Consider the following 24,975-nt stretch of genomic DNA (forward strand, 5'->3'; position numbering starts at 1 on the left):
CGGATCATTCCTCATCAATCGGCCCGTGTTTTTGGCGTGTCTCTGTTCGTTCTGGGTGCGATCTATGCAGAGAATGAGTCAATGAAAACGCGGTTGCCATGACCGAGAGAAACAATGACGCAAGAGTGCGCTCTGCTGGACGAACCTAGTTCAGCACACACTGGCAACCCACCAGCTTGCTTTTATTCGGTGTTTGTTTGTTTATTTTAACTTGACTAAAAAACCCGTTAACTCTCAAAAATTCTTTAGTGACTGCATTTAATGAAAACGATTCATCACACACTACCGATAATAATAGTATAAAATAAAAATAAAAACATTACAATTACAGTTGCATTAAACATTTTTGAAAAATAATATGCACTACCGTTCAAAAGTTTGGGGTCAGTACATTTTTATTGTTTGTTTTTGTTTTTTAGAAATGAATACTTTTATTCACCAAGGATGTATTAAGTTAATAATTAAAAGTTTAATAAAAGTTAATAATAAATCATTTACATTGTTATAAAAAAATATTTTGAATAAACACTACTTTTTAAATTTGTTATTCGTGAAAGAATCCTGAAAAAAAAATCACAGGTTCCAAAAAATATTTGGCAGCACAACTGTTGATATTATCCAACATTGATCATTCTAATAATAAATCAGCATATTAGAATGATTTCTGAAGGATCATGTGACACTTAAGACTGGAGTAACAGCTGATACAAATTCAGCTTTTCATCACAGGAATAAATTCTATTCTAAAGTATGTTAAAATAAAAAAACATTATTTTATATTGTAAAAACATTTTGCAATTTTACTGTTTTTTTCTGTATTTTTAATAACATAAATGCAGCCTTGATGAGCAGAAGAGACTTCTTTAAAGACTATTAGAAGTCTTACTGACCCCAAACTTTTGAACGGTTATGTATATTTTTAATGACGTTTTTTCGCAAGCTGAAAACAAGTAAACTGTAAAAAGTAAATTCACATCTGTACAGTCGAACTGTAGAAAAAGGAATTTTTTTTATTTAATTGGTTTCTTCCAAAATGTACAATTCTGTCGTCATTTACTCGCCCTCATGTCGATCCAAATCCACAGACTTAGAAGATCTGAAAAGGTCATAAAGGCATCGTAAAATGAATCCAGATGAATTGAGCAGCTTAATCCAAGTTTTATGAAAAAATATGATCGCTTTATTTGATTTAGGTTATTTTTAGGTATTTAGAAACCTAAAATGTGTGTCTCAAATGTGTGTTTCATTTAAAATATATTATAATTATTATAATTTATGTTTTGAAGATTAATCAGAGCTTTATGAGGAAAAACATGAACTGCTACCAATAATTGTAAACAGATGTTAGCTTTCAAAAAATATTTTTTTAATTTTACGAACTTTAACACGTTTTCAATCTTTTTAAATGATACCGCATTGATCTGTGTGCACACAGTCATATTTGCAAATATAAAATATTTTTTTTATTTATTTTAATGGATTTTTGAAATGTATGAAACAATGCAAGGTCATGACTAAAATAGCACAAAAAGAAGAGATTACTTTCATGATCAGTTGAATCACTTAACTCCATAATTAATAATAAGGTTTGCCTGAAAATGAAATTCTGCTACATTTACTCACATTTATGGCATTTCAACCGCAAATGACTTTCTTTGCATTTCATATTTGGCTTTCTGACGCCATGTAATAACTTAATTTAAATTTTTAATTTGCTATAAAACGCTCTAAATTTATGCTAAGACATGATCGAAATCTGATGTTTTTGATGCCACTTTTGCATCAGTGTCAAATGTGTTGCATTTGGCATGACCGATCGCTATACTCATCATTTGAATGTATTGAATTTAAGTATTGTTTTAATCAGTGTTGGGGAAAGTTACTTTTAAAAGTAATGCATTACAATATTGCGTTACTCCCTTAAAAGTAACTAATTACGTTACTAAGTTACTTTTTATGGAAAGCAATGCGTTACGTTACTTTTGCATTACTTTTTAAATCTGGGCGCGGCTTGCTCGTTTGTTTTTAATATAAAAATTTCGATTTTTAGCAAATGTAAAAGCCCTTTCACACCAAAAGATGAAATGAATAAGCCTAAGGCTAAAAGAAAACTAAATTCACGTCTGTGCAGTAGAACTTCAACACTCTTCGACAATGTGAAAAATGAAGCACAAATGTTAGTTATTCTAAAGTAAGTTTTTTCTTATTGGTCTGGTTGAACTGGATTAACAAAGGTCAGCAGCAAAGACATTGGTTAATAAAATGGGATTAAATACATGAAGGGAACAAAAAGTAACTGGCATTAGTAACTCTGAGTCACTTTTGTAAATGAAAAAGTAATGTGTTGTTTTACAAGTCACTTAAAAAGTAATCTAAATATGTAACTCGCGTTACTTGCAATGCTGTTTTCTGTTTAAACAAATTTTATAAGCCTATAAAGCCTATATTTAAAATACATTAAAGTTTAACAAGTTTTTTATTATTAAATCAGTGCAGCCTTTGTAAGCATAAGAGACTTTCAAAAATAAAACGTAATAATTCCAAATGTTCCACCAGTAGATTGACTGTATACACACTGATTTACTATTTCATTAGTGTGCACTCTGCCCTCTGTTGGTGCATTTCTCAATCTGCTACTATTTTAATTTTTTACCCAATGTAGTTCCCAGTTTTTCTTAAGACTGTTCAAATAAGTCATTGTGGTATCTTATGAAACTCCTCTTCTAAGATTTAGGGTCATCAGCCCAGACTCTTAACCACTAACCCACATTCTTATATATTACTTTCTCGAGCTTGTTCGAAATCTCTGACATGCCTCTGTTCAGGAAATCACAGTGGCTGGCAATAGCTGCTAGAATTCAATTAACAACACTGTTGCCGGCTTATATTGCTGCCAGTGGCCTGATTATTTTGCCTGCTCTATTATGCTGCCAAATAGCTCACATTGCCCCTTTGCCCTCTCAGATCTTCATTTCCACCCACTACACCGAGCTACTTATTTGTTGTTCTCTATTTAGAGGACACACCTCATCAAAACCCACCAACACATACTACAGTAAATACAGTACCATTGATCTGCAATACACATTTGATGTGGCCATTGCATGTTTGATAACTAAAAGACAAAATTAGAGTGCATACAGTTTTTGTGCTAAAACTTTAATGATCCATTACACCGTGTGCACATTGATATTCTGGTCATGTTTTTTCCCCCATGCAAGCACATTTTACCAATCCCAAACCACATCAATCCTAATAACTACTTTTAATTTTGTATTTAATCATTTATAAGTGATATATAATTGATTTTTTTTGCAGTTAACATGCATTCTCCACCTGTTTTTTCTGACTATGCAAACACGAGAATTTCGCATTGCAGATTCTAGTATTGCATCCTTCTCATGTGCATTTATTAATTTTTGACTTTTCAGTCAGAGTTAAATCTTTATTTGGCTCATTTTATTTGTTAAAGAAAACGTGCCTAATAATTATGCACATGTGAAGGAGTTTTTTTACTTCCAGCCTTCATGGACAATTATATATCACTTATAAATGCTTAAATACAAAATTAATAGTAGTTATTAAGATGGTATTGGAATTGGTATAATGTGCTTGGAAAAAAAATATGACCAGAATATTGATCTTACTGTTAGCTTCTACATTTTTCATTCAATCTCTTAAATGATTATTTCACTTTCAGAACAAAAATGTACAGATAATGTACCCCTTGTCATCCTAGATGTTCATGTCTTTCTTTCTTCAGTCGTAAAGAAATTATGTTTTTTGAGGAAAACATTTGAGGATTTCTCTCCATATAGTGGACTTCTATGGTGCCTTGAGTTTGAACTTGCAAAATGCAGTTTAAATGCAGCTTCAAAGGACTCTAAACGATCCCAGCCGAGGAAGAAGAGTCTTATCTAGTGAAACGATTAGTTATTTTCTAAAAAAAAAAAAAAAAAAATTCCAATTTATATACTTCTTAACCTCAAATGCTCATCTTGTCTAGCTCTGTGTACTCCGTGTATTTCAAGACAGTTAGGGTATGTCAAAAAACTCCCATCTCATTTTCTCTTCCAACTTCAAAATAGTCCTACATGGCTGTTTTACCTTTTTTTGTTGTAAAGGAGATGTAGGACAATTTTGAAGTTGGAGGAGAAAATGAGATGGGAGTTTTTCTATATACCCTAACTGTCTTGAACTGGAATACACAGAGTTCACGCAGAGCTAGACAAGACAAGTGTTTGAGATTAAAAAGTATATAAATTGTAAATGTTTTTAGAAAATAACTGATCATTTTGCTAGATAAGACTCTTCTTCCTCGGCTGGGATCGTTTAGAGTCCTTTGAAGCTGCATTTAAACTGCATTTTGGAAGTTCAAACTCAGGGCACCATAGAAGTCCACTATATGGAGAGAAATCCTCAAATGATACCGCATTTTGATCTGAAAGTGAACTGCTCCTTTAATATATAATGAACCTGAGTTAACATAGACTAACAATGAATAGAAGTATTCATATTCACCAACATGAACAAAAATAAATAAATGCTGAAACAAATACATTGCTTATTTTAGCATGACATACTTCTAATGAGACCTTATTGAGACAAGTTTTTTACTGATAAAAACCAGACTCAAAAGCACAGAAGGTTTGCAAAACTATTTTATTTACAAGTCAAAATGGCTCAAAAGCGGCCACAGTTTCTGCTCATGCAAACCGTGGACAGTTTACTGTAGTGCGACGATGTGGCGTGAGGAGCCGACAGGCAGCCGTCTCCTTCCTCTGCATAGAAGACAATGTGCAGGAGACCTCATGGAGTTTATTACACACCAGAAGACGGAGAAGCATCCTCACTGCCTGGAGTCTACAACCAGACACAAGTGATGTGGAAAAGGAACGTGTGGCGTTACAGAACCGCTTGCCAATCTGTGCATTGGCACTACATGATTATAAGGCTGCTTTAAGCTCTATGGTACAAGGCCAGATGACAGCAGCCTCAGATCTGCATCACATGCTCTCAAACATGACTAACCGAGTGCCCTCCACTTAAAGCTGGAACGTGACAAAAAGAAAAGCATTCTCATCAAAGAAACAGGGTGCAGATCAACCACAGCGTTATTAGAGATTACTTTTAATTCTTTGATTCAAGCACTTAACTCCGTAATTAATGGAAAAGCTCACCCCAAAAAGAAAATTCGGGCAAAGCTGACCCACCTTTGTCGTTTCAACTGCATACGACTTTCTTTGGCTCTTATATTCAGTCTTCTGAAGGTAAATGCTCTCACATTTCATTTGCGCTTATGCATATTCTAGCATGGTGCTTTTGCATCAGCAACAAATGCCATTGCTTGCACAATTTCTTGTGACTGATTGCAATGTGTATGAGATTTGAAAACTATAAAGAGGGAAAATGTAAAATTTCAGTCTGTTCCCTCACAGTTATTGCATGGCTTCAGAAGAATTGAGATATAAGCATCTCACTTTTTGTAGTTATTATTTAACAAATTTGATAACACACCTACACTGTAAAAAGTTTTCACCTGATTCAACTTAAAATCCTAGGTTCAGCAGATGCCTTAAAATGTTTAGTTAAATCAGCTTAAAACTACAAGCCATTTTTTGATTTAACTTGTGAGTTGAAATGACTTAAGTTGATTTAACTTAAGTTTTTAAGTTGAAACTGGTGAAAACTGGTGAAAAAAATGCACAAGTACGCATCTCTAGGACCTCAATGGTTGTTACAACCATGAATCGAAGCTTTTTGGACTACTTACAGCACAGGAGCTCTACAACCTTTTCCCTACTTGCTCTGTTTGAAAAAGAGCAGCTTTAACATCTCCTTTTGCGTCGTTCGCCGGATGGGCAAATGACAGAATTTTAATTTTTGGGGTGACCTAGTCCTCCAAGCAGTAGGTAATTCAGGAATGGTTACAATTAAAATGCAAAAACATCTTCTAAAATGCTGTTTGCCCTCACTCACTAGCAAATATGTACACTTTCAACTACATACTATGACACGTTAAAAATATCAGAAGACCTTTGAGAACTTCACCCCCTTTTAAGCCACGACCCAACCCAACCCGACCCATCTCACAGTGCGGCAGTACAGCTCTGTAACATCTGCAACCCGTGAATATTCAGTGTATTTTCAGAGGACAGGAAACGAGAGAGGATGAGGGCAGGAATGCAGGATCAGAGATAAATGTGGATGAAGAGACAGGAAGTGGGAGTGTGGAGTGAAGGACGGCAGCAGGTATCAGCCGGCCAGTTTGCTGGCCACCAGAGAAGGTTTCCTCTGCGGCAGGTCCTGAGGGGTGGGGATGTGGTCTCCGGTGATCTCGGCCTTCTCCGTCTGTGCCGCCGGAAGCTGCTTGTTCTTGATCTTGGCCTTTGCCATGTTGTAGTCGCCAGAGTCAAAGTACTTTGGCTAGGAAGGAAAGCGGTTGAGGAGAACGTGTTGGCATGAGTCAATTATGGCACTGTCAATGAGTCAACTCCATTCCAAAACTGCAACTGATTGCTTTGATTGAAGCAGATTTTTCAGCATCATTACTGCAGTCTTCAGTGTCACATGATCTTTCAGAAATCATTCTAATATGCTGATTTGCTGCTCAACAAACATTTCTTCATTAGCAATGTTGAAAACCATTCAAAAGAACGCATCTGCGATGAAATATATTTAGGAGCCCTGAGGGAAGCTTTAAAGGTTTCTATGTGTTTTTGCAATGTTGAGTAATGCATCACAGACATATCTCACCAATCCTTTATTAAACAAAGTGTCAAGAGACAGTAAATAAGAGATTGATTGTCTAGTGTAGAGAGCTTCATTGATTATAATGGATTTTGTGAGATCGTGATGAACTAAGATGACTGACAGCTTTTAATGATTTTTAAGGGAGTTTGTAAATGAGATATTGATTTAATACAACAGTTAAATAAACAAGAAGTTAATATTAAGTGACTCGCGTTGTCTGACTATAACACTATTGCCTGATTTTGCTCTATTTTGTCGTCAAAAATTGGTTTGAAACAAGTCACAACTGAGCCGCTGCGTATCTCCATTCAAACACAGCGGAGTTTCGTTTATGAGCGAATGTGCGTTTCTAAACAAATCTATTGAGTCAAAGATTCAATTTCCCATTCATAGACAGTCCTGAATGAATCAGCCGTTCGAATTAATCAAACGAATAAATGATTCAGTAATTAAATCAGTGACTTACTAGCAGATTTAGTTTAATTTTTCAAGGATCTTTTCAGTTATTTAAATCATTTAATATTTCTATATTCAAAATGTTATATTTAAAACATTAATCTTAACATGAATTTATGAATTTGATTGCAGCCCATATTTGCATATTAATCTAAATATTGTTCTCAGCACTGTGGACGGCATCTGGATGTTTGTTAAAGGTATATCCCTGCAAACTGCTTTTTATGTCTAAACAACGAAAGAAAAAGAACCTTGTTGTGAGTATTTCAGGTCACTGAATCACATCTCTTGTACGTAGGGGTGTGCGATATTGACAAAAAAAATAATATCTCAATATTTACTGGGATTTCATTGATAATAATTAGACAATATTTTGCTGTGTTTTATTGTGCTTAAGGACTACCGTGCTGACTCCTAAAGTTTTTGATATTCTTCATGTTATGTGTGGCCAGCTCACAGCAGTAAAAGAAATTATTTTTTTTTTTACAATAAGTTAATTTTTACCTTTATAAAGCCATTATTTTTCTAAAAGTGTGCATCATCTTTTGAGTCAAATTCTTACATTTAATCAGTTGCAAATGTTAAGGCAGCTATATTGGAAATTATTATAAAAGTAAAAAGCTACTTTGAATGTGAAATTTGGTTGATCTTGAAAAGGTTGATTCATTCAGGAACCAAACACCATCATGTCGCTCAGAGACGTAAAAAACAATACGGCTGTGTTCGGAATGATTTTTGTTGGCGAAAACAGTAAATACACCATCTAAAATGTAAGTCTTTTAATATTAACTTCTTGTTTATTTAACGGTGTAATAAAACCAATATCACATTTGTAGTCATGCTGATTTTTGAAGGAAAAAACGGCACTCTTCGTGTGATATTGACCAACTATATGAAATGATATAAATAAATATTTTGAATTATGTGATCATTCTAAATGCATTGTAATAGACTGAATCATGCAGTGAAAGAATGCACTCTAAATGCATGCTTACTGGACTTTATCAAGTAATGTAACACACTCTGTATGTGTCTTTTATTGTTTTTTTGCAAAATACTCACTAATGTCAAATTGCACATCATTAAAACAAAAATTACGATATTATCGCAGATGATACATATCACATTATGTGTGCACAAAATAATTGTTGCTGTCTGCATTTCCCTTTGCAGCCACCAGACTGGCTAAATTCGACATATAGCTGCTTTCAACATTAATAATAAAAGCTATTTATAATAACTGAGCACAAATAATTACTGATCAAATTGAGCAGCAAATCAGACTTCTGAAGGATCATTTGAACACTAAGACTGGTGTACCCACAGCCTTGGTGAGCATAAAAGACTATTATTCCAAGCATTTGACCATGAGTGTATATCCATGACAGAGTATGATGTTCACAAACTGACCAGAACATGTGTCTGTAAGACGGTTTGCAGTCCGTAGCTCATGTGATGTTGTGATGTTATAACACTGTTATTCACTCACCCCCTTCTGCAGTCTTTTTCTGAGCAGATCAGATCCTCCGGGTTTATTACCCAAGTGAGGATATTTGGCCTTCAGTTTGGCTTCCTCCACTTTTTCCAGACAGATCTTATTCTCCTCATCCTGAAAACAATCACCCACATCAATTAATGTGCCAATCCTGGCACCATTTCATTTAAAAATATCTCTTAAAAAAGGAAGCTTTCCCAAACTAAATTCTGAAATGATAAACTTAATATGGAGAGACACCAACCTAAACGATCGACTTTGATCACATGTGCCTTAAAGGAGAAGTTCACTGCCAGAACAAAAATGTACAGATAATGTACTCACCCTCTTGTCATCCAAGATGTTCAGGTCTTTCTTTCTTCAGTCGTAAAGAAATTATGTTTCTTGAGGAAAACATTTCAGTTTGAACTTCCAAAATGCAGTTTAAATGCAGATTTAAAGAGCTCTAAACGATCCCAGCCGAGGAAGAAGAGTCTTATCTACAGGGTGTCTACAGGTTTGACCAAGTTAAATTTAAGACATTTTAAGACTTTTTAATACCATTTTCAAACAAAATTTAAGACCAAATTGAAAGTCCCGCAAAAGTCTAGCACAAAACTATGAAGATATTTTAAATTATTATTTTATTTAACTGATTATTCTTGGGAATATTCAACAGAAAACACTATTCCAGAAGAAGAAATTATTTTCTATTCCATGACAAAGTCAAGGCTCTCACACACTTTGAAGCCAATGTAACAGTGTAACAAACACGGATTTTGAGTCATGGATCGGATCATTTTTCGGATCAGAAAAAAAAAAAAAAGTTTGTTTTTTCCTAATTACTGAATGCTTACTTTAGGTAGGCTACTTCTCATCCACAGCAAAAACTACTATCTGAACTAAAGTTCAGTAACAAAACAAGAACAATTACACAAATGACAAGTGTAAATGAATACAACATAAAGTTAGTAATAAAATCAATAACACTAGTATTCAGGAGGGGAAATTTAATAATTAATTGTAAAATAACTAGTGTTTCTCACTGCAGGTATTTACAGGACGCTGTCTCTTTAAGGCCAAATGCACGCATCTCTTTCTCAGCTGTTTCGGTTCACTGAAGACATAAACGACTGTTAAACAGAATACCAAAACGGGTATTAAGACATGACTTGGTATGTACGTTTCCGTTCAAATAGCAGTTAAAGAGGAATCAATCTGTGTGAATCGCGCCGCGCGCCTCTCTCTCCTCTCTCTCTCTCTCTCTCTCTGCGCGTGCTCGCGTCAGGTGTGTGCGGCAACGTAAAAACATGTGCTAATTATAAACTTTTACTCTATGATGGTTAAACTTAACAGTTAATCTGCAAATCAAATGCGTGTAGTTGGGCGGAAACCCGCTAAATCTGGCAACACTGAGGCGTTGTCAAGCAAGCGCGTGTCTAGCAACAGAACAGATTTAGAACGTGCGCAGGAGATTCTCCTCAAAACGATAAACTTTTCCTTTTCAAAGTGTAAAAAATTTAAGACCCTTGGATTTAGATTTAAGACAAATTAAGACATTTAAAGGCCTTATTTTAGGACAACGGAATTTAAGACTTTTTAAGACTTTTTAAGGATCCGCGGCCACCCTGTATCTAGCAAAATGATTTTGTTTTTTGTTTTAACACAATTTATATACTTTTTAACCTCAAATGCTCATCTTGTCTAGCTCTCAGTTAGATTATGTCGAAAAACTCCAATCTCATTTTCTCCCTCAACTTTAAAATCGTCCTACATCGCTGTTTTACCTTTTTTGTTAAGGGTGTTTGATTTTCTTTGTATGTTCAGTTTGCAAACACTGGGTCGGTACTTCAGCAGCGATGCATTTGGATGGTTTTGAAATGATTTTTGAAGTTCAGGGCAAAAATAAGATGAGCATTTTTCAACATACCATAACTGTCTTAAATTGGAATATACAGAGTTCAGGCAAAGCAAGACAAGACGAGCATTTGGGGTTAAAATGTATATAAATTTTAATTTAATTAAAAAAATAACCAATTGTTTCAATAGATAAGACTCTTCTTCCTCAGCTGGGATTGTTTGAAGCTGCATTTAAGCTGCATTTTGGAAGTTCAAACTCGGGGCACCATAGAAGTCCACTATATGGAGAGAAATCCTGAAACGTTTTCCTCAAAAACAAATTTTCCTTCAAAACAAATTTCTTTACGACTGAAGAAAGAAAGACACAAACATCTTGGGTGACAAGGGGGTGAGTACATTATCTGAACATTTTTGTTCTAGAAGTGAACTAATGCTTCAATAACAAATCACATTATAGATTGGACGTCGATGAATTTGTTTCTGAGTAGTGCTACAGTCAATTACTGTTTATGGAAAGCATAGTAATAAATCGGAAGTGCCATAATCTGTGAACACTCTTTTTTTCCAGTGTTAACTGAATAATAAATCAATCCACAATGATTGTTTAATGTCAAACATGTCCGTCTACAGGGCTGTCGATTCAATAGAGGATAAGTTGTTCCCCCACAAAAACATTTATTTGTAAAACCTCTCCTCCATTAACATCTAATTTAATTCAGGGTTCAGAGAGTAAAGCTTTAAATGCATTTTATAAAATTCAAAACACTTTAGTGTCAAATAATAATAATAATAAAAAGAAAGAACCTTGTTGAGAGTATATCGGGCCACTGAATCACGTCTCTTGTACGTAGGGGTGAGCGATATTGACAAAAAATAATATCTCAATATTTTCTGGGATTTTATCGATAACGATAATTAGACAATATTTTGCTGTGTGTGTTATTGTGCTTAAGGACTACCGTGCTGACTCCTAAAGTGTTAGATATTCTTCATATTCTGTGTTATCAGTGAGTTTTTTTTTTTATTTTTACCTTTATAAAGCCATTTTCTCTAAAAGTGTGCAAGTCAAATTCTTATTTAATCAGTCAGTTATAATAATAATACATTTAGGCTCCTACCAAACAAATTAAATCAGTATCAACTAAATCCATCTCTGAATTCTGCATATAAAGTGGCATTATACCTTTTTTTTTTCAAAATTATACCACTTTCTTACAATTGTATTATCATCTTCAAATGTAAATAAATAATTGTCCACAATGAAAAATCATTTGCTTTCACTTGATTTCATTTTTAGATCGTTACATTTTGTGAGGAATTTCTTCATTATTTTTTAAGGAATCTCGGTTCTGTTTTGTTTGTTGTGTGCTGCTTTAGAATTATATCATTCTAAGCTCTTTCTGTAAATCCACATGCTCTTATCAAACACATTTGAGTTCAATACATTGAATGCTGTTCAACTGTAAACTTAGCTTCACATGCTAACTGTTAGCTTACACCATCACAACCCAAACCAGGACAAAACACACCAACTCCAGCATTACTACTAATCACATCTCAACATATAAAAGTCTATTTATCTATCAGGTGATTTAGTAAGGTGGTCATTTCTAAGATTCGATCAGAATATTGGTATTTGATAGCAGAAGGCCTTTATGCATCAGTGGAGAGCAGCTAAGCTTTGAACAATATTGAAATCCACTAACCAGACAGAACACAAACCAATCACCACATCTATTACTAATATTACAGCAGGTTTTATGCGAAAATCGCTTTTTTATTCGACGTGTCTTCGCTTCGATCTGAGTTATCGAGTAATCGAGTGTAAATACTGTTATATAGCGGAAAAGCTGAAATCTGACTGACTGCAGCGCTTTCATTTCATCATCTTCAAGCATACTCACTTTCTGCTCCTCCACATTCGTCTCCTCAGGCTTCAAGTCCTCCATTTCTTCTAATAAAATAGCTCTGCGTTGATTAATTAGGTTAAAAATCACAACCTAAAATACTGTTCTGCAGACTACTGTAGTATAGCCCGCCCACGAATGCATCAATCCTACTATGGCGAAGGCGAGATCATGAATATTAATCACGTAGCGTGACGTTCGCCCAATGATATTTAGTAGCAGGCTATGCTCATGAATAGAAATTACGTAACGTACAGTTTATTGGGCGAACATACACACGTGATTAAATTGCGTCCGAAAGCTAAAAAATGAAGGCTACATCATTTCCTAAAATTTCTATAATTTTAGTATTAAGTCTATTGATTATCTTTTTTCCAAATGCCCCCTTGTTAAGGAATTTTGATCTGACGTGTCAAAATTGTTTTCTTCAAAATCTAATTTAGACATGTTTGACATATATTTTCTCATTGAAACCATAACATAGAATATAAAGGAAATACATTTTTTTAAAGAAAATATTATATGCATAAATGTAAATTTTCTTCAACATTATCAAAATTACATAATTTTCTTTGTGACTTAAACTACCTAATTACAACGCTAAAAATATTAACACTAACAAAAGTGTCAAATTTGTGAAACTGTATAATGATCTGCTTTCTGATTTACTATCTGTCTACTTTTTGTGTACTTCTTCGAAATGTGCTTTACATACTTCTCAGAAATATACTTAAAATGACATTTATGTATAATTGACTTAGTATTAGTACTTAGAAAAAATCTAAATATATTTGAGCTATAGAATCTGTATTTTCATTGTTATATATTCTTTCTTTTGATGTTTTGTTTGTTCAGATATTCAGATAACAAAACATATACCAAATAATACCTAAATAGGGACATAGTAGTATACTTAAAGTATGATGTAAAGTTCACTTAAAGAAAACTGTGTACTAAAAATGCATAAAAAGTATTTAATTAGTAAACTATCAGTATACCTATAAGTTCACTTTTAGTATACTTGCAGTACACACTGAAAACATAGATGTAAACTAGTTGTGTACTCAAAGTTTACTACTGTTATACACTAGAAAGTAGTATTGAAATAGTACACTTAAAAGTATACTGCTAGTACACTGGTATTTGTATACTTACTACATAAAGTACACTTAAAAATATACTTAAACTTTACTTCAGTATACATAATAAAATAAACCTGAAGTATACTTCTTTTTGGCTAAGGGCGATCTCCCCATTTCTGTGCTTTTCTTAGATATGTTTCCAGCCAAAATATCAAAAAATTCCAAAATCAAGAAGGATTTTCTAGACGAGTAAAAATTATTTTCTTGTTTTCAGAAAAAACAAGTCAAAATTAAGTGAGTTTTTGCTTAGAACAAGCAAAATAATCTGCCAATGGGGTAAGAAAAAAAACCTTATTTCATACAGAAAACTAAATTATTTTTCTTACCCCATTGGCAGATTATTTTGGTTGTTTCAAGCAAAAACTCACTTAATTCTGACTTATTTTTTCAGATTTTTTTTTTTTTTTATTTAAGAATTTTTAGATATTTTGGCTGGAAACAAGACAAAATATCTAAGTAAGAAAAACATTTTTTGCAGTGAGTATTTCATTTAAAAATAAGTTCTAGTTCTTGTTTTGTCTAGGTGTGTCTTTGATGAGCAACATAGCGAGCACTGCAAAAAATAATTTTCTTACTTAGATTTTTTGTCTGGTTTCCAGTCAAAATAACCAAAAAGTTTTAAATCAATAAGAATTTTCTAGATGGGTAAAAATGATTGTCTTGTTTTCAGAAAAAAACAAGTCAAAATTAAGTGAATTTTTGCTTGAAACAAGCAAAAAAAAAAAAAAAATCTGCCAATGGGGCAAGAAAAATAATCTTGTTTTCTGTTTGAAATGAGAATGTTTTGCTCACCACATTGGCAGATTATTTTGTTTGTTTTAAGTAAAAACTCACTTAATTTTGACTTATTTTTTCTGAAAACAAGACAATTGTTTTTACTTGTCTAGAAAATCCTTTTTGATTTAAGAATTTGTAGATATTTTGGCTGGAAACAAGACAAAAAATCTAAGTAAGAAAAACATTTTTTGCAGTGAAAGGACAGTGAAGCCTGAGAAATAAGAAATATGATCACAGATAAAGACTGGAAAACAGCCAGAGCAGGTTTTGAATATCCAACAAGGTTAAGAAAACTGATAAAGAAACAGCTGCCTATTTATTTTTCGGTTATAGCCTTACTAATAGATTTTTCCCCATTCTCTTTAGTGGTGTTTCCAAACTTTTGACTGGCAGTGTAAGCTCTAATATTCTAGCCCTATAAATATGGTTCACAATTTTGTCCTCAAAGATGTTATTTGTTATTATGAAAACTCAAAACATGTATCATCTGAATATGCTGTTAATTTCTTATTTTGTAGAAAAAAAATCTTTACCCACAAGCAAAAATGCTTTTTTCCTATTTTTTTGTTGTTGAAGAAATAAAACTCTCTCTTTCATTCTAGTAAAAAAGTTGTATAGCTAATTAAGTATATCATTAAGCGTTAAGTATTTATTTAAAAAGTGCTGGTGATGTTTCACTTCTTTCATTCTCACTTCAAAGCAAGTTTCATCCTGCTGCAGTGTTTCCTACAGGTCATGTGATTTACTGAAAACAGCAGACAATCTGGGTCTCGGTATTCAAGACCACAGCATCGTGTGCAGCGTTCATTCATCAGTTGGGGGATCCAAGAATCCAAGACTGTTGTGTGATAGTCAGCAGACAACTTTTGTTTCAATTTGGGATCCAGATTCACTTCAGGTTTGTCAGATTACATTATTGCATTTATTACTGTAGAATACATCTGTTTATTTATCGGTTTAGTTTGTGTTGAGTCATTATGCATTAGTTAACTAACAACATTTACCATTAGTTTTACCATTCATTTGAATGTTACATAGTATTTGTTGATATTAATATTCATAAAACTTTGCTGTATTTTAATGTTAGTTAATGTTGACTTATGTAGTACTAATAATAGCATAGATATTTATGTTAAGATGTTTGAAGAGATGTTAAGAGATGTTTGAAATGATCAGCTCTTTCAGGGGAATTTGCTGTGTCCCTGTAGCAATTCTGAAACTGAAATAGATTAATATTGCCTCCTACATATTCTGAGGGGGAAATATGAGGCATGTAAGTGACTCAAGAGCCTGGGAGTTTTAGATTGCTTATTTTATAACACTATCTCTCTACAGAAGAAGCTGTAAACTTGATAAAGGTGTTTAGAAGACTTACATCTCCTGGCAAATTAAAATCAAGCAACATGGGTGAGAAATGTCAACTATAATAGGATATTATCAACAGTCCTATACATGCTAGTAAAAATAAAGGTGCTTCATGATATCACAGAACCTTTTTGTCTAAATGGGAACCTTTAACATCTGAAGAACCGTTCTGTTTCACAAAAGGTTCTTTGTGGCAAGTAAGGTTCTTCAGATTATTTAGTTTAGTTTAGTACACTGCTACATCTTTCTTGTCAAGGATAACACAAAATAGTTTCATTAAACTTATTTCCATTGTGGCCCTTGCTTTTAAAGAGATAATAAGAAAATCCTAATCAATAATTACAATAAAATTACAAACCAGTGCTTATACAATTGAAGACATCTTATCTAAAAAACAGTCTCTTTAATCTTATTCTGAAACCCTTACAATCTGTCAATACCTTGATATCCAACGGCAGCATATGAATATTTAAATGACCTTTGCCCATATAGTGTCCTAGATTCACATAAATTAATAATCTTAATACTCTGTCTGGTAAAATGACCATGTCTTTCATTAACTCGAGAAAAACAAGATTTAAAATATACCGGAGCCCTGTTATAAATAATTTTATGTACCATTCTCAATTTCCAAAATACTAGTCTTCTTTCAGTTGGTAACCAATTAAGCTGGTGAAAATGTGTACTTTCCACATGACTAAAACAAAGTAAACCTAAAACTAATCTCATCAATATATTCTGTGATTTTTTGTAACTTTTTCATCCATGTTCTGGATAAATCGATCATCCACGAACAACATGCATAATCAAAATGGCACTGAACTAAACCTGTAGCAAGTACCATTAAACTTTCTCTATCCACAAAAAAACTAACTAACTATAATCTTAATTCTAGCATTCACTTCTTACAAATACTAACCCCACTTAAATCATTATCCAGAATGCAACCTAGATAATTGACCGATGTTTTATTATTTAATACATATCCATCAACTTTGACTACCAAATCATCTTCTTTCCTCAATTTACACTTAGACCCAAAAAGTGTGATAAAATGTGATAAAAGCTTATTTTCAGTCAACCAATCTTTTACTTTAACTAGCTCATCACCTAACTTTTCTTGAATTCTGTTAGAGCCCTTCTCAGAAACTAACATCATTGGCATATAAGAACATGTTACTCTCACAAACAGCCTGGCTATCAGTAATATATAATAAAAACAAAAGAGGACCGAATACACTCCCCTGTGGGACTCCATTGAAAACAGATTTACTCTCAGAAAGCATCCCTCCAACCTCTACCCTTTGCTCATGATAAATATGAGGCCAACCATGATTTAACTATATCAGAAAAACCCATAGCACCTACTTTTTCCAATAATATTGAACGGTTCCACACAAATTTCCTCTAACTAGAGTCAAGCCGGAAATTATTCATACCCCTGGCAAATTCTGACTTAAAGTTACTTTTATTCAACCAGCAAGTTTTTTTGACCAGAAATGACAATAATAAGACATTTATTTACATTTGAACAAAAAGTGGCATGTCCAAAATTATTCATACCCTTCTCAATAATCAATAGAAAAGCCTTTATTGGCTGTTACAGCAATCAAACGCTTCCTATAGTTGCTGACCAGCTTTCTGCATGTCTCCACTGGTATTTTTGCCCATTCATCTTTAGCGATGAGCTTCAACTCTTTCAGGTTGGAGGGTCTCCTCACCATCAGCCTGATCTTTAGCTCCTCCACAGATTCTCAAATGGATTTAAGTCAGGACTCTGGCTGGGCCACTGCAAAACGTTCATGTCTTTGTCTGCTAACCATTTCTTCACCACTTTTGCTGTGTGTTTTGGGTCGTTGTCGTGCTGAAATGTCCACTGGTGCCCAAGGCCAAGTTTCTCTGCAGACTGCCTGATGTTGTTGTTGAGAATTTTGATGTATTGCTCCTTTTTCATGGTGCCGTTTACTGTGATTAGGTTCCCTGCTCCACCGGCTGAAAAACACCCACAAAACATTAGGTTCCCAGCACCATGTCTGACAGTGGGATGGTGTTCTTAGGGTTGAAGACTTCTCCTTTTTTACACCAAATGAAGGCTACATCATTGTGGCCAAACAATGAAATTTTAGTTTGATCTAACCATAAAACAGAAGACCAGAAGTCTTCTTCTTTGTCCAGATGAGCATTTGCAAAGGCCAAGCGGGCTTTTGTGTGCCTTATCTGGAGAAGTGGTGTCCTCCTTGGTCTGTGTCTGTGGATCCCAGCGGTGTTCAGTGTCCGTTGGACTGTCTGCCTTGAGATGTTCCTCCAGCAGAGCCCAGATTCATCAGGATGGCCTTGGTGCTGATCCTTTTTTACCTCTCTCACTATCCTCCTGGCCAGCACAGGTGTCACTTTAGGCTTCCGACCACGTCCTCTGAGACTTTTTCACAGTGCGGAACGTCTTGTATTTTTTTAATAATACTTTGCACTGTAGCCACTGGAACTTCAACACATTTAGATATGGTCTTATAGCCCTTTCCTGATTGTGAGCAGCTCAATGTACAGCTGCAGGTCCTCAGCTCCTTTGTCTCAGACATGACTGTCCACAAACCAACAGCAGAGAGCTTCTGTTTTTCACCTGTTGAGTTGATTAAAACAGCTTTTCTCAATCAATCAGGGTCATTAGGATGCTTTAGAACAGCTTGGACTATTTGGAATGGTACAGAACTTTGGATTTTCCCATAGACTGTGACAGTTTGCAAAGGGTATGAATAATTTTGGACATGCCACTTTTTGTTCAAATGTAAATAAAAGCTGAGAAATATTTTTTTGCCCACAATGATGCCTTTTGTACATCGTCTTATTATCTTTTGGGAGAAGCCTGTGTCATTTCCGGTCCAAAAAAACTTGCTGGTGGAATAAAAGTAACTTTAAGTCAGAATTTGCCAGGGGTATGAATAATTTCGGGCTTGACTGTAAACTCTTCTCTAATAAAATTTGTCAAAAACAAAAACAAGTGTCTGTTGAATGAGACATTCTAAAACCAGACTGGAATTCATAAATCAATCTATTTTTGGCGACATAATCATAAATCTGTTCATGCACAACTTTTTCCATTATAAAAGGGTAAGCAAGAAATGGTTCTCTAAAGAATCTTTGACTAAATGGTTCTTCTGTGGCATCGCTTGAAGAACCTTTTGAAGCACCTTTATTTTTAAGAGTGCATATTGTATTGGTTTATAATGTGATGGCATTTGATACTGAATTTTTTTTTATTCTTTCAACTGTTGCAGTGGCAGAAAAAAAAGCAGCAACAGAAGAATTGAAGACGGCTCTACAATCGCCGCTGACATTATCACTGGCGGCTGTCACAGCTGTAGTAGTGGTTTATGCACTAATATCAGGAGTAGTTGAACCAGTAGTAGGAGCAGCAGCTGGAGCAGCAGCTGGAGTAGCCGTTTTACAATCACAATGGGAAAAAGAAGAAAGAACAGGAATAGCAGTAGTGGTAACAGCAGTAGCAGGAGGCGTAGCAGGAGCGCTGGCAGCAATGTTGCGATCATTAGTAGCAGCGCGCTCACTAACAGGAGCAGCAGTCATTGGAGCAATAGCAGGAGCTGCAATAGTAGCAATAGCAAAACCACAATTGCTAGACATGATGCATGTGATACAAAAGTTAATAATTGCATTTAAGTTGTTCATTGGAACAACTCTCATAGCAATATTAAATTTGGCAATAGATGCAGTAAAGTGGGTAAAAGATATTATAAAGTGTGCAGTATCCAAAATTAAAACAGCAGTGCAATGGATTACAAAAGCAGTACAAAAATTGTTTAACACACTACTATCATTTGGAGCACCGGGAATAGCAGCAATAGGAGTGGGAATATTGGGATCAGTAGCATTATCATCAGCAGCAGTATCGGGATTAGCAGCTTTAGGAACAGCAATAGCAGGATTATTTGGAGGATTACTGGGACTCGGGATAGTGTTTGCGGCAGGAGCAGCAGTTTTTGTGTTGTACCGGAGAGGACAATCAAACCAGCAGCAGACACAAGGAGCAGAGATGGTGCTGCCAATTATTGTTTTGTTGCTTTTTGTTTTATTTTGTTTTCTGGTTTCCTCTTTGGGTGTGTGGCGATTTTGCTGTTTGTTGTTGTTTCTCTCACTGTTCCTGTGGTTTGTGTTGGGCAACCGCTCTGAAAGGCACTGATACCGTTCATTAAAAAGAAGGCCAGCATAAAAGCCTCGAAAATACCTACAAATGAAGGCCTGCATCAGTCATCATTTTGGCCTACTGTACTGTAGCTTTTTTCTTTGATGCAGTACATTCTTAAAAATAAAGGTGCTTCACGATGCCATAGAAGAATCTTTTTTGTCTAAATGGTTCCATAAAGAACTTTTAACATCTGAAGAACCTTTCTGTTTCACAAAAGCTTCTTTGTGGCGAAAGAAGGTTCTTCAGATTATAAAAATGTAAAAAAGAAATGGTTGTTTAAAGAACCTTTGCCCGAATGGTTCTTTGTGGAACCAAAAATGGTTCTTCTTTGGCATCGATGTGAAGAACCTTTATTTTTAAGAGTGTATAGCGCTCCTGACTTGACAGACAGCTCTCGTTAAACTAGTGAAGTGAAAGTAAAACCCCTCTCACTTTAAATCTGTTTTTCTTTAAAAAAGAAGGGGCTTGAATGTGTTGGGTTTTCCTAGATTGCATCACATATTATCGCAAAATGTGAACTGTACCGTGTGTAACGTTGTGTATACATATCCATACATACTGACATAAAGAGATATACAAACTCCTCTCAGCCTCTCAATTTTTAAATGCTTTTAAATTATTTATTAGTCTAAATATGAGTTTGTTTTTATTAGTTAAAAAAAAATAGACAACTGAGACAAACATCGCAGTGAGTATACTGTAAAAAGTTTTCACCAGTTTCAACTTAAAAACTTAAGTTTAGCAGCTGCCTTAAAATTTTAAGTTAAATCAACTTAAGTCATTTAAACTCACAAGTTATATCAACTCATTTTTATTGTCATAAGTTAAAATGACTTGTAGTTTTAAGCTGATTTAACTTAAAAACTTAAGGCAGCTGCTGAACTTAGGTTTTTAAGTTGAATCTGGTGAAAACTTTTTACAGTGTAACTGGTGTGCTTTACATACTACAATTCGTCTCATCCGGTTCATAAGGGACCCATGGCAATTTCTCTTCTGTTGTTTTTCAGAGTCAGTATAGAAAGGTCTCTTTAATGTCCTGAGCTATTATAACTGTGACTTTAATTGTCAGCTGCATGTAAACTGTTTTTGTCTTATAAGGTTTGTGACTAATGAATGAATATATATTACAGTTTTTTCTCAATTGCTTTGGTGCATTTTTTTTCCAAAACAGTCTTAACAGTCTTAAAACTACAAGTCATTTAAACTTATGACAATAAAAATGAGTTGATTTAACTTAAAATCTTAAGGCAGCTGCTAAACTCAAGTTTTTAAGTTGAAACTGGTGAAAACTTTTTACAGTGTAGGTGTATATGACTTCTTTCTTTCAGACGAATGCAATCGGAGTTATAATAAAAATTATCCTGGTACTTCTGAGCTCTGTCATGGCAATGGGCAGATGTTTATTTTCATCATTCCAAAACAAGTCCAATAAAGTGCATACGTCCATATTAAACAGTAATGAAAAGACGTTACAAACGCACACACGAATTAGAAGTTAAAAACCAGGATTTTGTCAAGCAAACTTTGCTTCCTTTGCTCCTGTAAACAAATGTTGGTTTTCACAAGGCACACAGGAGCATACACAATGCTGACAGCCTAAACTCTTAAAAATAAAGGTGCTTTAAAAGGTTCTTCACAGTGATGCCATAGAAGAACCATTTTTAGTTCCAGAAAGAACCATTCAGTCAAAAGTTATTAAAAGAACCATCTCTTTCTTACCTTTTTATAATCTGAAGAACCTTCTTTCGCCACAAAGAACCATTTGTGAAACTGAAAGGTTCTTCAGATGTTAAAGGTTCTTTATGGAACCATTTAGACAATAAAAGTTCTTCTATGGCATCGTGAAGCATCTTTATTTTTATTTCATCCTCCCAGAGCAGCTTCCGTATACAACTGTTAGCCCAAGCTAGATTAAAGTGACTCTTACAAAAACGCATTGATTCGCTACAGAAGGCTTTTAACGTCAAATGCAACCTGAAAGAAAAGGCAGACATTTAACAAAGTATAAAAAGTACCTGCCAAAAGGTTTCTTTTCGTTAAATGCATATTAACTCCAAATTAGAAGTTCCAGCATTTTAACATAATAGTTTAACCAGTCACTAAAAATGTTTCTTGTCAGATTTACTGATGTGCATTTATAAGGTAATCTAAAATGCATTTATTGCATCCTGCAACACATCCATTTGATTAATGATTTTATAGATATAGATGTTTTGGACACATACAGTGATCGTGCCATATTCTTATTCTTATGTTTAAGAAAATCTGTGTGCTACGATGAAGTTCAGCAGAAGTTTAAACAGAGTTTCTCTGTAGGCTACAGTTTCAGGATTTTTTTATTTTTTATTCTTAATTACTTCTACACATTTAAAAATCCTTTTTTTTTTTTTTTTTTTACTAACTGGAAGTATACTGGAACACCAAGGATTTTACACACACACACACACACACGCACACGCGCACACGCACACGCACACACAACAAAACAGAGAGCAGAAACATATGCATGTTTAAAGGTCATTTTATAGATATAATATATAATTCTTTTATTTAAGATCTGAATTTGAAAGACAAAAATACATGGTATGATTGAAACGTATCTTGCACTACATCATAATGCTTTGCACAACAGGCATCACATGTGCAGTAAATGAAAGTTCAATTTAAATATTAAATAACTGATGACAAAAAAAGGAAAATATGTAAACACTAAGCTAGTAAGATATCTGTTTTTCTATTGCAACACTTCCGATTAAAGTGGTTTGGTAACAGTACAAAGAAAGAAGTCATTGAACAAAACGCATTTTCTTCCAGTCGTGGTGGAAAAACACAGTGCTCTTCAAACATCCTTGCAGTTATTCAGTTACTTGACTTTTGTTTTAAAAAATGGTCCGTGGATTTAGTTTGCCCTGCATCGCATCTGATCAGCGTCTGGAAATAAGCCCAAAACTCCCAACCATCTGTTGTTTTAAACCTAATAATGTTGAAGCACTGTGTGTGTTTTTAGGCCGGGGCGTTAATGTGTACAGTCCTTCTGTGCGTGTGCATGTGTGTGCATTAGTGGGCTTCTCTAGTTTTAATTCCCATACAAGCAGATGACAGATTTTGATTTAGTAAGGCCCCTATGCTGGATTAAGATCAGAATAGACTTGACTAGACTAGATTAAATTAGCATCTGGGAGAGAAAGGGGGGTCGGCAGGTGACTCTGTGAATGACTTGAGCTCATAGGCAGCACCACTGTCCACTTCCATGGATTTGCGGGAGAAAAGGAGCCGGATGTCCCGATGGAGGTAGATCTTTCCAGATTTGGAGCTCTGGAACCTGAGAGACAGACAAGAGAGAAAGAAAGGGCAAACGGTTAATCAGGCTCACCAATGCATACAAAACAACTAATCAAACATGTTTTGGTAGCGTTTAAACCACTAGGTGGCAAATAATACAGCTTGCTAACAACAGTTTCCATGCCTTCCTCTAGGGGGCGTTTTATGGCTCAGAAAAGTAAATCTAATTTTATTTCTTTTTGTCTGATGGGAAATGTACTGTCCAGCTTGATCAGCATTTAGAACTTTAGTTCAGTTTAGATCCCTTATTTCCCTAAACCTAAACTTAACAACTACCTTACTAACTATTAATAAGCAGCAAATTAGGAGTTTACTGAGTTAAAAGCTGCAGTTAATAGCGAGAACTGATCCTCAAAGTGTGAGCACAAGTATTTGATGCTATTTATGTAGCAGTGGTCTATTTAATTAGTAATAATTGTAATTAGAATTAAAAATTAAAGACAACATCCAGGCTGCCCTTTCTGGGGACCTTTTCCACACTAATTGCATGCTAATTCTACTCATTTATTCTATTTATATGGGCTGAACACATGAGAAATTAATGCAGCGGAAATGCATGACCCTTTGGGCCTGAATCAGAAACCGAAATGCTCATTTTAATATGGAATAACTATTAATTGTATTGACATATAGTTACAGTATTAAATATTAAGGTTAACAAAAGTGATTACACTGAGTTACTTTAAATGTTGTGCATGCATACTTCAATAAATATTTTATATTGTTAGGGGTTCGAGCACGTAGTGCTAAAACTGATCGTGCACACAAACCATAAGGCTCTATAGCTTTAGGGGGAGCTACAGCAATCGAAAATGCAAAAACGCTCATAACATCTAGACTGTTTGTCGTAGACTCACAAAAAATATATATATATATTTTTGGAATCCTTGGGTTAAGGTGGTTAAAAGCCTAGAAGGTCCATGCTCTACAAAGTCCGGTTTTTCGCCTGATCGCAAATCAGTGCAGAAATGTTCCCTGTATAGTGAATATCATTAATTATCAAAAAAAAAAAAAAAGTTGAACTTTCGATTCACGGTCGCAAAGGGGCATCAAAACGTTTAAAAGAGGCAGGGCCACTTTTACTAAAATGGCTTTAACTCTAGAACAGAATAAGATATCATCACCAAAGTTGGTACACATGTGTATAAGCTCTATATTTGGTAAAATAAAAAAAATTGCGCAGCTCTGCCACTTGGTGGCACTATAAGACGGAAAAAATTAAAAACAGCTATAACTACGCAAGCGTTCGTCCAATTGACCTGAAAATAGGTATGCAGTGTCTTTGTCCAATGTGCCATAAGGGTCTATGAGGACATTGGTGTATCTCAAAAAACATGAATTTTGAGCACCCATTAGACAAGGTTAACAGAGGACAATCGGAACGAAACTTGTTGGGCATGTTCAACTCGTAGCCATGAAGGTCTGTAAGAATTTTGAAAGAAATCAGCCACTAGTTTTGTTGCCTTTGTAATCACGTGATGTTTCACACATCCACATAATATACATATCATTTGATAGATCTCGTCATAACGAGCAACTTTGCCTCAAGAACCATTGCTGTCAATCAAATCGTTCATTAATTATTTATAAATATATTAAAAACCTACTTTTGCAAACTAGTCCTAGGTTTTTTGCTTAATCTCGAACAAACCCCTGCAGTGCAATTCTCTGGACTCTGTAGATTAACAACTAATAAAAAAT

General features: G+C 34.5%; 3 protein-coding genes across 3 annotated transcripts in view; 1 reads left to right on the plus strand and 2 right to left on the minus strand.

The window, feature by feature from the left end:
- Positions 1–4,643: 4,643 nt before the first annotated feature.
- arpp19a (cAMP-regulated phosphoprotein 19a) lies at positions 4,644–12,592 on the minus strand. The gene is made up of 3 exons (XM_073850420.1): positions 12,448–12,592; positions 8,699–8,818; positions 4,644–6,426 (listed from the first exon to the last, which is right to left on the minus strand). The coding sequence occupies exons 1-3, from the start codon at positions 12,490–12,492 to the stop codon at positions 6,256–6,258; spliced, it is 336 nt and encodes a 111-aa protein (XP_073706521.1). The 5' UTR covers positions 12,493–12,592; the 3' UTR covers positions 4,644–6,255.
- Positions 12,593–15,176: 2,584 nt separating this feature from the next.
- On the plus strand, positions 15,177–20,516 carry LOC141346122 (uncharacterized). The gene is made up of 3 exons (XM_073851033.1): positions 15,177–15,267; positions 15,705–15,776; positions 19,007–20,516. Exons 2-3 carry the CDS (start codon positions 15,773–15,775, stop codon positions 19,924–19,926), a joined length of 924 nt encoding a protein of 307 aa, XP_073707134.1. The 5' UTR covers positions 15,177–15,267; positions 15,705–15,772; the 3' UTR covers positions 19,927–20,516.
- Positions 20,517–22,437: 1,921 nt separating this feature from the next.
- Positions 22,438–24,975, minus strand: part of atosa (atos homolog A) — a 47,458-nt gene continuing 44,920 nt past the window's right edge. The window contains exon 12 of the mRNA XM_073850306.1: positions 22,438–23,254. Coding sequence (XP_073706407.1) covers positions 23,101–23,254 — 154 coding nt within the window. The 3' untranslated portion in view covers positions 22,438–23,100. The remainder of the gene's footprint in view (positions 23,255–24,975) is intronic.

Source organism: Garra rufa, chromosome 11, assembly GCF_049309525.1.
Source record: "Garra rufa chromosome 11, GarRuf1.0, whole genome shotgun sequence".
NCBI lineage: Eukaryota > Metazoa > Chordata > Actinopteri > Cypriniformes > Cyprinidae > Garra > Garra rufa.

Excerpts from the sequence above, each read along its gene's own strand:
- arpp19a (XM_073850420.1), bottom strand. The coding sequence starts at position 12,492 with ATGGAGGACTTGAAGCCTGAGGAGACGAATGTGGAGGAGCAGAAA. Across the intron at positions 8,819-12,447 it reads CGAATGTGGAGGAGCAGAAA|GATGAGGAGAATAAGATCTG; the intron begins GTGAGTATGCTT and ends GATTGTTTTCAG. Across the intron at positions 6,427-8,698 it reads GAAAAAGACTGCAGAAGGGG|CCAAAGTACTTTGACTCTGG; the intron begins GTGAGTGAATAA and ends TTTCCTTCCTAG.